Source organism: Corvus brachyrhynchos, unplaced genomic scaffold (assembly GCF_000691975.1).
Source record: "Corvus brachyrhynchos isolate BGI_N302 unplaced genomic scaffold, ASM69197v1 scaffold91, whole genome shotgun sequence".
Taxonomy (NCBI): Eukaryota; Metazoa; Chordata; class Aves; order Passeriformes; family Corvidae; genus Corvus; species Corvus brachyrhynchos.
The window spans coordinates 5097027-5111000 of NW_008236442.1; the positions used below are offsets into that span (position 1 = coordinate 5097027).

A 13974-nucleotide genomic window follows, 5' to 3' on the forward strand; every position below is an offset into this window, starting at 1 on the left:
CAACTTGTGGTGTGATTTATTATGTTTACACCATTTGCCTGTTGCTGATCTTAGGGCACCTCCAGGGACACAAACTCACTCCCTTTCTGTCAATTACAAGTTTTCAGTTGATTTTCTGTTATAAATGGAAGTAATATGTCTCTCCTGGGCTTCCTCCGAGTTCTAAGCCTTTGCTTTCCAATGCATTTTTTCCTTATTTGGCGACCATACGTGGATAAGGTATTGGAAATTACAGTTATTACTCAATTTTTATTTGTTTACTACGTCTTGGTTGGTGGCTTCTCTTTATTTTGCATTATTTGATTATTATTTACTGTGCAGTCTCCAACACACTCAGCATGTTCACACTGTTGCAGGCCTTTTGTGCACCTAGGTGCTCAATTAAAAAATGCTTGTAAAATCACCTGCCATTTTAAAACCTGAATTCTTTATGAAGTTCAATGATTAAATCACCGTGGCCTTTGAGGTTTACCAGGGTCATTTCCTGCCATTTACGAACCTTAAAAAACCCCAAATTACTGTTGCTAAAGGAACATAATGGGGTAAACCCCACACATTTATTGGTTTTTAACTATGTTCAGAGCCAAGCCTTAAGTTCATGCACATCCTTTTGAAAATAAGGCTTTAAATTGTATTACATATTTCTTTTAAGGGAGATTGCAACACATGACTGGGAATCACTAACAGAACCAGGGTGATCTTACTTCTTGTAAACAGAATTTAAGTGACAACAGCAGTGGGGGAAATCCAAAATTATAATTAAATTCAGGAAGTTTTGGGGCAAAAAAAGGCACATAGACCTATGATCGAAAGGAGAAGGACAATTCATAAAGTTCATTTTATCCATTATTTGCATAAATAATGTCATCTCTTGCTCCTCGTCTTCTGGGCCATCACTGCTCTACAGCTGCTTAATACTTACCTGCCAGCCCCATAATTCACACCTAAATAAGACTTCTAAAATAGCCACAAGTAAGTGATGTGAACAATATTCTTCTGAAGCAGATTGAAAACTGACTGGATTTGAATTAGCCAAGTGGGTGTTTCCATAAATAAACCTGGTAGTAAATGAAAATTCCTGATTTGGGGGTGCACAGAGCTGACTAAACAATACTTAGAGGTTAAAAAAAAAATCCCAAAAATCCAAAAAACCAACCAAACAGAAAAAAACAACCACCAAAACATAAAGAAGTTTCATGCCAATCACTGATGCCCAAATCCTGATTATTTCATGCACTTCTCCAGTTCTGATTTCACAATACTCTGTAGCAGAGACACAAGGGGAAGCTGAAATATCCTGGTATTTTGTGTCTCCAATTGGCTCTCTGCCGATCCCACAGGATGGCACGTGGCTCCTGGAAAACCATTTGCAAGAAAGCAATCAGACAGAATTTAGCAATGACAGAAACTGCAATTAAAACACGGAAATTTGCAGCAAACAGCTCTTCTGAATGATCTACCTCAGAGTTAAAAATAATGGAAAAGTAACACTGATTTTGAGAGGATAATAACAGACTCCATAACTAAGGCAGAAACCAATTAGTTCATGATTTGGCCCAATTTCAGCTCAAACTGTGATGAAATGGCAGAAAAGGGAGCAAAGTCTCTTGTTTGTGGATGAGCATCACTCGGGGGGGAGGAGCTCTGAGAGCTCACCCTGAGCATTCAGGTTGGGTTTTGTGGGACAGCCACCCACAAAAATGTTCCTTTATCTCCACTGCTACAGCTCTGGGGAAGGGCAAACAAACTACTCAGAAGCAGGAAATTAATTAATGAGGTAAAAGTGTGTTAAGGTTGCAGAGGATGCTCTTGGTTGCAAACTGTCCTCACCTCCCTGAAGGAAAATCCTTGCATTACACTGATGTGGGATTGGGATACTGGAACGTGAGTGCCCCCAGGAGTATAATTGGTTTTATTTTACGTAAATTACCTTCAAACTTCTCTTTAATACTTCTCCTATCTTATTTGGGCCAACTTTCCTGCCCTTAGTTCACCCTGTCCTCCCCTGGGCAAGCCCCCACCACCAGCTGCTCTTGGTAATCCTTTCTCTGTGCCATAAAACAAGTAACATCTCCCTCATTTCCTCTGGTAAACATTCAAGGTTGCTTTCCAAATAAAAATCTTCTGCACCGGAGGCATAAGACAGGGTGCTTATGTGCTCCCAAAATGTATGTGGAAACTGGAGCTTAAAACGTCACGAGGTGCCACTGTCAGGAATGGCACCATTTGGGCAATGAAAAAACAGTTCAGAATTTCATCTGAGATAAATTGTACGTAACTTCAAGGGTTTAGGGTCTATTCTTGCACACATGCAATGCCCAGAAGTTAAAAACTATCCTAGGTATGTCCAGCTGGGAAAACCAAACCAAACCAATGCTCACAACTATGCATTTCCCAGGGGGGTCCTGGAATGTTGGCATTCAAGTAATTCTAGCACTGATAATGAAAGTCTTTAGCTGCAACCACACTTCAGAGAACAAACTGTGGGTTGGTAGTTTACTTTTTGTTAATGTCCTCTATATAAAAAGAATGACAATTACAAAACCTATCTACAGCAGGGCTTGAATTGTGGCCTCCAGGAGTAAGGTGAGGCAGTGATGATCTGGTTAAAATAGGTGCAGCATTTTCCCAACCACTGAAATTTCACCTGAACTCTGCAGAATAACTCTTCTGGCTGAATTTCTGTTTATACAAAATGTAAATTGCAGGATGGGAATACAGGTCCCAAGAGTGACTTCCCAAGTGAAGAACGTATCCCAAGAAATTAATTTTATTCCACAGTATAACGGCAACACTCTGACTTGAAACTAATGTATAACGTTAATTGTTTTGGCATAAAAGGTGAATTATTTTATGGCTAAAATATACCAGATCAATTTTCAGCCTGCTGTGCAGGTAACCAGGCATGCAACTTCTGTGTATGGAACAGCCCAGAACAATGAGAGCAGCTTGAGACACACACACAGTATCTTGCAATTTCAATCTACTCATTTAATGAGAATATTGAAATGTTTCAGCTGAAGTTGCAAGGTTCCTACTTCAGGCTAAAACCTAATTTTCATTTTTAAATGGAATAGGGTAAGAGTCCACTCGTTTTTCTGATTTTGGAATGAGCTTCAGTTTGATGTAAAAACACATGCAATTCTCCAAACGTGGTAAATTGTATTTTCCTCTCCTGTCCCCCAGCCTACAGCACAGCCACAGAACTGGCCAAGAGGTGACTGCACACACAGATCTGTCACCTGTGCTCAGGTGCCACAGGGATGTCAAACAGCCCTAAAGGTCACCTGTTCCCTACACTTAATAACTGGTGGAGCTTTTCCAAGCCCTTAGAGCAGCGTCAAAAGCAACGCTCACCACAGTACTTAAAGCACCCACATTTCTAAGCTCATCCCTGGGAAGCAGATGTTCCAGACTGGCAGCTGATCTCTTTATTAACACCAAACCCTCTCATGGTAAGTCCAACTCCACCGAGCACATTCCCTGGAGAAGGGCTCAGCACATGGCCCTGCCTGCTGGAAAGGGACCATTAGCCAGGGGCAGCTTTCACACTGAACACAACCTTTTAATAGCAAACTGCTCCTCAGCTGGCAGGTTAAATGTTCCTTGGTGCTCCCAAGGAAGCCCAGATGTTAATGAGAGTCTGACAAAAAGGCTCTGCTGCAGTTGGGTTCCAGTGCTGAATAAAAAACTCCATTTCGCCTCCCCTGGAGCCGTGCGGGAGGGGGATGGGTTCGTCCCTCTTTATCACATTTCTGCACTAATTGCTCCAGACTTGCTGTGTCATTCCAAGTGTCCTGGCTCTCAGCACACTGTTCCCACTCTGGAAGTAGGCAGAAAAGTAAGAAAGTGCTTTAGGAAGCAATATGTAAATACATCCCCATTAGCCATATCCACTGCAAGTGACAAATTGTTCTTTTAATCACCTCCCTAGAACTTTACATTTAATTGCTGAGAGCATTTCCAGAACTCTGTTGTGCTTTTTCAATTGCTGGAAGTATTTTAAATTGCTTCCTGCCTATAATAATTTTGAGGCTAAAAAGGTGATAGTTTAGTTTATTGCTGAACTCAAATAAATCTGATTTCTTGTGAATGTTAAATATTAAGCACATAAACGAAGGGAAAGTAATGGAAATACCCAGGAGTCAATTTTCAAAGTAAAGCACCGATATTTATACATGGAAGCAGTAATTAGTGACACTTTCATTTGGTACTCTTGCACTCTTTTAGGAGCAGGTACATGATAAGTCCTTGTGAAAAACAAAAATTCCTTTCAGCACTCTTGTTCCGAGTGCTGGGATCAGCTGGGATTGTGTGCTGGGACTGCAGCCATCTCCCTCCTGCCTCTTCCTAATCAATTATCTTGTTTCCAGAGAAAAAACCCAAATATTTTAGTAGGGAAGATAATAAAGAGCGGGAGGAGAAATACCCCACAGTCACAACTTAGGGACAAAAAGAAACTTGGTGGAGAGCCAAATGCAGTTATTTTCTCAAATTTCCTCCTCTTTTCCCCAAGGCATAACTGAGATACCTGGGACTGGGTAAGTGAAAAGGTTCAACCTGAATTTTTTTTCTTGCAATTTGGTTCTTCCTGATCTACCTCTCCCCTTCTTTCCATTCCCCGCCCCCCCATTCTTCCAAGAGATACCCCACAACAGAACATGGAGTTAAAGAGTTCTGTCAGATTTTGGGGTAAGAAACCGCTGAAAGCTTCTTAGGTCAGTTATACACTTCCATGTCAGCTTAAAAACATCCACTATGAAGTAACTGAAGATGATGCACAAATATATAAATAAGATATATTAATTTCAGCCTGGATTACCTCAGCCTGGAACAAAGCTTTATCAAAAGAAAAAAGTGATTCAGAAAGGCTGCATCTGACAAAGTGCATAGCAGAGTGTCTCAGCAGCACTGGTTTGGTACTGGTGGTGAAAATAATGCTCTGGCAGATAGAAATCACTGGAAAATCCAGCTGGGAACATGTATTATTTTCCCTCATATGGACAAATGTAAGCGTCTCTCAGGTACCATTTGATTTCAAACTGACAGCTGAAATTTGTGCAGATGACGATGATGACACCAGCAGGACTATTGAAAAATATGTTTTTAAATAAAAATGCCATTTCTCCTTGGCAGACTGAAACAGCTCAAGAACACTATGGAACCATTTTTAAGGCCATTGCTCTTCCAATATTCAAGGTACCACTCTTCTTAAAATACATTTGTGTGCAAAAACCTCTGCAAGCGTGATTTATTGCTCAGGCCCAGATGTGTGTCATCCACAACGTGCAACAAAAGCAGAAAGCAAAGGTGCAAACCCAGGGTGGTTTTCACCTCCTGAAAGGGGAGTTTAGATGGGATATTAGGAAGAAATTCTTTACTTAGGGTGGGCAGGCCCTGGCACAGGGTGCCCAGAGCAGCTGGGGCTGCTCCATCCCTGGCAGTGTCCAAGGCCAGGCTGGCTGGGGCTTGGAGCAGCCTGGGACAGTGGAAGGTGTCCCTGCCCATGGCTGGGGGTGGGATGAGATCTTTAAGGTCTCTTCCAACCCAAGCCTTTCCACACCACACTGATGTGCAGTAGGAAAGAAATCATCACATTCTGGAGTTCCAACTGTTTAACTTTGCTTTGCTTTAAAGGCATGAAATGTTTCCAAAGCCAAATATGTAAAATTTATTTAACTTATAGTTAAATTAAAAAAACAATGAAAAACAGCACATTGCTATTCAAGAGTTCCAGAAGAGAAGCAATCAGAGCATCCAGATATTTCTGGCATCTGAGACTCTTCCCATGCCATGTTATTCATGAAGGAGAGCCCTGCTGGAACTTGCAGGTCTCCGAACGGCAATACAAGAGACATGAGCAAAAATTTGCAAGTCTAAACACTCGTTTGGAACAGACATGACATTATTCAGTGAAGGATTTGTCACAGCAAACACTGAGCAAAAAATTGGGATCTATTTTTCCATGATCTAATATTATTTCCTATCAGCATGTCACAACTCTGACACAATATGCTGCGAGCTGAATTGATCCCTGTCCTTCAAATCCAGTCTCACTTATGGATTAAGCCCACATTTATCAGGGAATGATATGAAGAGGGAGGACATGTTCTTGCTGCATTATCCATGTGGGAACATCCCTGCCATATTGCATGTAACAGGAACACGGAGCACACAAGGCTAATTAGGAATTTAAGACAAGCAGAATTTCCTTGCAATTTCCAACCGACAGCTCGTCAGCTCCACAAAATTCCTGTTATTTATTTAAGTTCTCCTGGGTTATGGTCACATTCCCCATGGGAATAACGCAGCAGGAAGTACAGCAATGTAAAACTAATGTTGAGTTTTTCCAGGCAAACCAAAATTTGTTGAAATGTTCAAATAACCATCAAGCAAATCTTCACTTGTACCATTACAAGCCATCCTTTTCTCTGTATATAAAGCAGCTTTAAACCACCCCAGATAACACAAAAGGACTATGCCTCATTGCCTCCTCCTCTCTCGAAGAGCAGAAATACCTCATAAATCCAAAATCAATGCCAGATGAGGAAAACTGGCTGTACTAAACAAATATAAATCCCAATATATAGAAACAGAAATAACAGCTGAAGACAAGCTACACAATAATCACAGTACAGTACAGTAGTAACAGGAGGTAAAACCCTACAGGAACTTGCAGATTTGCTTTACTGAGGGCTTTGTCACTTGTTAGATACCAATTCTGGAACAAAATCAATAGCAGAGAAAAATCATTTTTAGATCTCCATATGTCTAGCCTTTTCCATTCTTGGCAGAATGGGCAAAAATTAGCATCACATGAATGTTTTTTAACCAGCTGCACATCAACTGTGTCCAACATTAAGTTTTGGGTATTGAACTGTTTGTTGGATTGACAGCCCTTTAAAACCCTTAAAGATGCAACAGTAACACAGTAAAAAGTCAAAATATCTGTAGAGATTTCAGTGCAATTTAAAGGTTGTAACAACTGGAGAAGTAGCAGACCCACATAAATCCATTTTTGATGTTATTTTACCTTTTGAGTATGTGGGTCAGATGATTTACTGGTTTTTTTGTGGCAAAAAAGGGGGATTTTAACAGACTAGATGGGATATTAGGATGAAATTCTTTACCATGAGGGTGGGGAGGCCCTGGCACAGGGTGCCCAGAGAAGGTTAACAAGTTCCCTGCCACAGAATTAAAAGATCCAGAAGCATGGCCATGCAGAACGATGACAGATGACCATCTTAATTATCCAAACATCACTGCTCAATTATGATACAACTTGGAATATCTGACATTAAAACCAGGCTGGATCAGAAAAATATTTGGGGGAGGGAATGTCTTCACGCTCAAAGCCGGTCATTTACCAAATCTTCATTCAGTAAATCCCAACCAGGGCTGCTTGGAAAGGGAATGTCAAAGGGGAAATGTGCTAGCTCTAAATAAAGTATTGGAGTGGTTTGTGATTCGTAAATGGAGTTCTATTGTTGGTTTAAATGCTGGATGTGCACACCCCCATGGAGCTGGAACTGCACACTCCGAAAGGACAAAACCACTGCTAACTGCACAAATAATTTGCTCCCTGTTGAAAAGGGACATTCATATGACTTATGTAAATATCTGTGCCTAAGATATGCAAGGAAGAAAATATGATAAATTGTAGAAGGGAAGCAATTTTCTTTTTCCACACTAAGAACTTTGGGGATGAACACTGGTGTCTATTGTAACTGGAATGCTGTACAGGGAGGAATAATCACTATTTAATCAAGTCTCTTCTTGCAAACTCCTTACAGAGAATGCAAGAAATAAGTGCAATTAAGTTAGCCAGATCTTAGAAACTGCACAACATGCCAGAAAACAAAAGCAGAGTATTTTGGGGGCTAGAGGGGGAGAGGAAACAAGCTGGTGGAGAAGGCTTTTAGAATTAGCAGTGTGTGGAATTGTTAGCTCAGCGCGATAAATACAGAATCAAAGTTAAAAAAAAAAAAGTCAGATCACTGATCTGGAAAGGGCTGAACATCCCTCAGGCCAGGTCAGCTGTTCCTAAACCATCCCTGCTCTTCCTAACAAACTACTTCTGCTTTCTGGCTGGATGTTTTATCCCAGACTTCCTGCCCTGCATCCTGCCCTGTCAGACCCAGGGGACCGGCATGTTTGATGTCACCCTGCTACAGCTTTATTTCAGGGAAGAAAGGAGGAGAGGGATTTTTTTCCACCTTGCTCCATGTGTCCTGAAAACTTTAACAGTTAATCCTCCAACTCTCAGACAAAGCCAAGGATCTGAAGTAATTCTGGTACCAGTTCTCAATCCCATTTGGTAATTCTGGGAGCGCTCAGCTCTGGTTTTTGCATGAACCACAATTAGTGTGGGGGTGTCAATCACCTCCCATCTGCTGCCTGCAAAAGGAATTCTCACCTCTTCCAACCACTGTTCTCAGCAACACGAGCATGTTTGGCATCACCTCCTGTTCCACACCTCAAACTTAAACCTTGCCCGAGTCAGGCAGAGCTGTCTCAGCTTGGCCATCACCTCTGGGTGTAAACCCACACACAGGACACAGCTGTAAGAACAGCTGGGGGAGATGCAGACTTTGGGCTGCATCTAGAAGCAAAATTTAATCATTCTAATTCTTACAGATAGCTGGGAGAATGACCCATTTTCTCAGATGCTGAAAGACAAAGCTGTTGTAAGGCTATAAAGATGATTTAAGAGTATGTATCAGTTTAGAGGGAAAAAAATTCTGCAAGCTCAGACAGTTGTAAAATTGCCACTTTATGGCTGTGTCTGCTTGGACTCTGCCAAATTTATGAGGCCACAATACCTATATTATTGAATATAATGTCTAGCTTCTACTACCTTGTCTTTGCAATCAAATCTAATGTTTAACATCACAGCCCTTCAATAATGGCACTCCATATCAATTACAAACAATAAAACCAGTTCCTTTCAAATATGACTTGAGGCTCAATAGCAATTAGTCAAAGGCTGAAGATGCAGAATGTGGGATGAAATGTACTTGCAACTTTTGGTCCACCAAGAATCCATCTATCCACTTTTCTCATCCCCTCAGTACAGCAGTGGTTTAAATTACACAGCATCATTCCATCACATCACAGAATGTCTTGACTGCAAGAACACGGGCAGACACCAGCACTGCTAAAGACAACAATCTCCTCTCTGCAATTGTCTGCTCACAGGAAAAACTGGATTCATTGAGGCTCAGCAGTTGTGAAATTGGGCAGAATCTAACTCCAGAAGATACTCCATTAATTACAGGAAATACCATAAAAATCAGACACATTAAGCGCACAGAAATTCCTAGGAACTAGAAAGGCAATTTAAGATAAAAGTAAATCCTCTTAAATACTTCCCTCCCCCTCCTCTGTTTTTGGTTCCTTTCTCCTTTCAGTTACTTCAGAACCCAGATTTCACTCTTGCTCCGCTCTTTGGCATTTCCAGGGACCTTGCCCAGCCCCATCAGCCCCGAGGGTCCCTTACCTCCTGCCCGGGGGGGTGTCCCACAGAGCAGCACGACCCCCTGGCCCTCCCGCACCGACACCGCGCTCCTCATCTTCATCCTGGAGTTCTCCCCATCTGCGAGGGAAACAGAGGTGAGCTGGGTATCAGCAAACAGGGAACATCAACAGGACACTCACATTCTCAAATGCCCTTCTCTTAGCATGCAACCAAACCCAGCAAGTTCAGTGCAGCGGCTGCAGTAGAAAAGGCTGCTCAGCACGAGGGAGGATGACAGAATCAGGACTGAAGGGAACTAATCTGCAGCGAGATAACTGAACAGATCCCGTGGCTAATTTTGTTCTTATGCCTGGCTTCTGCTACCCTGATTTTGATACCCAAAAAGGAGCCAATGAGCGGGACTTAAAAATAGGTCCTGAAGCCACTGTTTCGCTGGAAATTAAGGTTATGATGAAAACAGCATCAAGATCCTCCTGAGCTCCCCTACCCAACTGTAAAATAACATTAATAACAACTATTCAGAAAACAGACATGGATCTTTCCAACGGGAAAGGAACCTCCTGGACCATACTCCTGCAGGAGAATCCCCTGGAACATCCCTAAGCCACGGCTTTGCACCTCAGTGCGCTGACCCAGTGCTCTGCTCTTGACTTTGGGATTATTTTAAGCTGTGTAAGGAATCACAGGATACCCTGAGTTGGAAGGGATCCACAAAGATTATGGAGTCCATCTCTGGCCTTGCACAGGATACCCCAAAAATCACACACAGCATTGTCCAGACACTTCTTGGGGGGAAAAAAATGCTTCAGAGTATCCATAAATGCAAATATTTTATCATAAGTTTATACTGGCTTTCCCTCTAGCTGGTGAGTCAAGACCCAAGAAAAGAGCCTCATTACACCCTTAAACTAAGCTAAAAATAACATGCCATACAAACCAAGATCGAATTCCTACACTAACAAAGGCTTTTCCATAAATAAACCACATATTTTCCCATAACAGAACAGAAGGCAATTTAAAAAAACACCTCATATTTGTTTATAACCTTGTATAGGACACTAAACTAAGGCAGTCTTTAAATAAGGCTGTCTTTTATAACCAAGCATCATAGAAGTAGTGAGTTGACCAACAGTAGCTATTTCCTCAAAATATAGCATTTTTTGTTACTGCAAAGCAACAGTTGTTACAGTGAGAACACAGAGTAAGAGCCATTAGAATTTCAATGCTTCCTTTAAAAAAATGCTGCAGTAAGAGCGTGTTGCACAATCCTTGGTTAGTGCACATGAAGTTCACAGGAATGTTTCTTAGAAGGGCTGTTTTCAGCTTTCCAAGTGAATTTCCGCACAGGTGTCCTCAGAATAAATTCAGATCCTTTTGCTGGACATGATGTAGAAGTCACACACAACCACAGCCAAACTGATTTCACTCCAAGGTCAAAACAACACAGCCTTAAATTATTATTTCAGGCCTTTAAAGCATCTTACTCTTTCCACCATAACATTATACATTCACCAGCTGCCCCAACACCATTCCCCAGAGCCATGGAAGGAAAAACCAGCAGCTGACAGCACCTCAGAGAACACACACTGCTCTGTTTCAGGATGAATCACCAAAAGAATTAGTATTTTACATATAGAATTAATTTAGACCACATTTTGCCCTCTTACATCACAACCATCACAACCTTAAATTTTAAGTAATACAATTTCCATAATTGAAATTGGTTTTTAAGCCCATGTGTTCATTTACTGCAACTGAAGACCTTCAGAACCTTCCTTGTCTTTGTATTGTCCAAGAAATTGTTTGGGCAGGATGGGATTGGGCCGTGAGCACCTTGGGAAGGGATGTGGGACACACTGAAGGATTGGGAAGGCACATCCTCATCATCCCAGAGGTACCTGGTGAGGACACACCACAGCTCTGCAATGTTGTAAAAATTGAAATTATTAATCCCTGATTGCAAGTGAAGACTGTCGTCACAGAAAAGCAGCTTTTGGGGAAACAGGAAGCAACGCAAACCCATCTGAAAATGGAGAATATGAGCCATGCTACAATAAAAGAATCATTTTTCACAAATGAGCAGGAAGCTCCCCACCCCCTTCTAGAGCAGCTCAAGGACCAGACTCATCACACAGATGCAACGTACCATCACTCAATTTCTCTGTAAACTTCTATATTCTCTTTACACAGTGTCTGGCACGGCTTTGAACACAATGAGAAATCAACATGCAAAACAGGAGCAGGATTCTTTATTAGCATTACACAAATAAGTCCCAATCTCTGACCTTGGAGAGCACTGGCTGCTTATAAACAAAATGCTGCCCTGATTTTCAGGTGTTTCTGCAGCATATTCAGAGGACTGAAGGTCAAAGCCAGGCATGTTTGGAAGTGTATCAAGAGCGATTGTTTATCCTTGGGCTTCTTTGTCAGGTTTTTTTAATAAAGCCACAATTCCAAGCACAATAACACCAGGGAGCAGAGCTGTATCTTCTAACAAAACTAGTTATTACATGAACTCATTGGGAAGGGACATTAAGTTCTCTGAAAACTGACAGGGTAAATAAAATACCTTAAAAGGTGGACTAATAATGGCAAAGCTTGTTTATTTGTACAGATTGAACTGTATCCCTGACATAACTGGAAACAAAGACCAGAGATCAGGACAGAAGATGGTTTTGAGGAGCGGTGAGTCAGACCAGGACTCGTTTTTCAGCACCCATGGGATGACAATATCCCATTGTTCAGTGAAAGAAAAGGGCAGAAACACAAAGTATTTCTGCATTTTATCTGCTGGACTAAACACTGGCTTATTCATCGTCAGATTTTTAAAACTCTCTCAAACTGGTCACCAAACTGAAGTGCTTTCATTAGTTTCTCTTGCCTTAATCTTTTCACCTCTTCCTTGTATTTATTACCCCTCACTTCTAATCTCCTTTCATCTGAAATGCAAGGATTCATGGACAAAATGAACACCTTAATTACTTAACCCTACCAGGCAAAGGCTCTAATCCTGCCACTGCAAATATTTTGGTAAAAGTGTTACAAAAATCCTAACTACAAGGGGAAAAAAAATCCAACATAAAAACCAATCTAGAACTGTAATTTGCAAATTAAATGCTTTTATTGCCTTTTTATAGTTTGCCATATAGAAGAACATTTAAAATTAGCAACTAAGGCTTTCTGATTCCTGAAACAGCATTTTCTTCTCCTTTCCCCTGCTAATACATGTATTTGCCTCATTGCTTTAGTACCAAGTACATAAAGTTGATACAACTGAAATACACGTGCCATGGCAATAAAATGGAGAAAAAACCCCACAATTCAGCTTTGTTGAAAGGTCTTTAATTCTGCCCAAAGTGAGAATTAACACGACGAGTTCCTGCCCATAGAAACAACGATATGAAAGCTGCATATTCCACTGGCTTCTCTCCTGTTTAATAAGCCAAGTTTTCAGTCTCAAGCACTGAGACTTGAAGTTGTGAGAAAGATTCCAAGATGTGCAGTGACAGTGATGTGAGTATGAAACCTGGAACAGCTGCTCTGTGCATCAGGAACAGCAACATTTAAACACTCCTGTGATACCCAGGACAATTAAAAGACATGGATTTGTGGATTCATGAGGGGAAAACATGACCTGAAGCACCTCTGTAAGGTAAAACAGATTGAAAACAGTGACGTTTTTATAAAAGAACAGAAATGAACTCATCTGCAGAGCGTGCTGAGCACATTCACTGCCAGCACCTTCCAGATGTTTCTGGTTGCTGCGATCTCGTCTGTTTAAGAAGGGATGGGGCAAGATCACATCAACTACTACAGCCATGCTTTGAAAAGACACAGAACATCATGCCGTGAAAAATTCAGAGAATTTCTGATGACAAAGCTGCTCCACACACACAACTGCTGGCTTGTGGCAATGCTGAGTTATGTCGTATTTTGTCAAACCTGTGTGATCTTTCACTCCCAGACACAAATTTTGTACAAAGGAACTTCATAGGATTTGCAGACACTGCTAGAAAATTACACCAAATCCTGTTTATTGTTTTTAGGTAACACACAGAACACATTCACTGTGAGAGGAGCAGGATTCAGTTTTCCAACTGATTTTTTTTTTTTTTTAAATTCAGGTTTCCAAGTCTAGCATCACCCAAGCATCTTATTCCACTTATATCAATTGCTCCTTATTGTCAACACATGTTTATTAGCAATTCTACTGTGTTTTGAAAACCACAGAACAAGGATGCAAGCTCTACAAACATAACTGTCCCTTAATAGCCACGAAAATATTTATTGTATTGCTTCATCAGACTCATTGTTATTCAAAGGAGCAGAACTTGTTAAATATACTTTAGGTATAATTCTGTATTGGTAGGATGTTCAAGTGCCTAAATGAGTCAGGCAACCAAATCTAAGCTGTTTTCTTGAGTAGGTAATTCTGAAGTGGGGACTCTGATGTCAGCCCATAATGAAGCACTAATTCACAGCCCACTCGCCCTGGT

The 13974-nt window shown here is 41.1% G+C and overlaps 1 protein-coding gene across 2 annotated transcripts in view; it reads right to left on the minus strand.

The window, feature by feature from the left end:
- Positions 1-13974, minus strand: part of CNTN3 (contactin 3) — a 94219-nt gene that overhangs the window by 39247 nt on the left and 40998 nt on the right. The window contains exon 3 of one of the 2 annotated variants that reach the window (XM_017747243.1): positions 9500-9595. The exons of the other annotated variant lie outside the window; for it this stretch is intronic. Within the exon in view, the coding sequence (XP_017602732.1) occupies positions 9500-9595 (96 nt within the window). The remainder of the gene's footprint in view (positions 1-9499; positions 9596-13974) is intronic. 2 annotated transcript variants of the gene reach the window in all.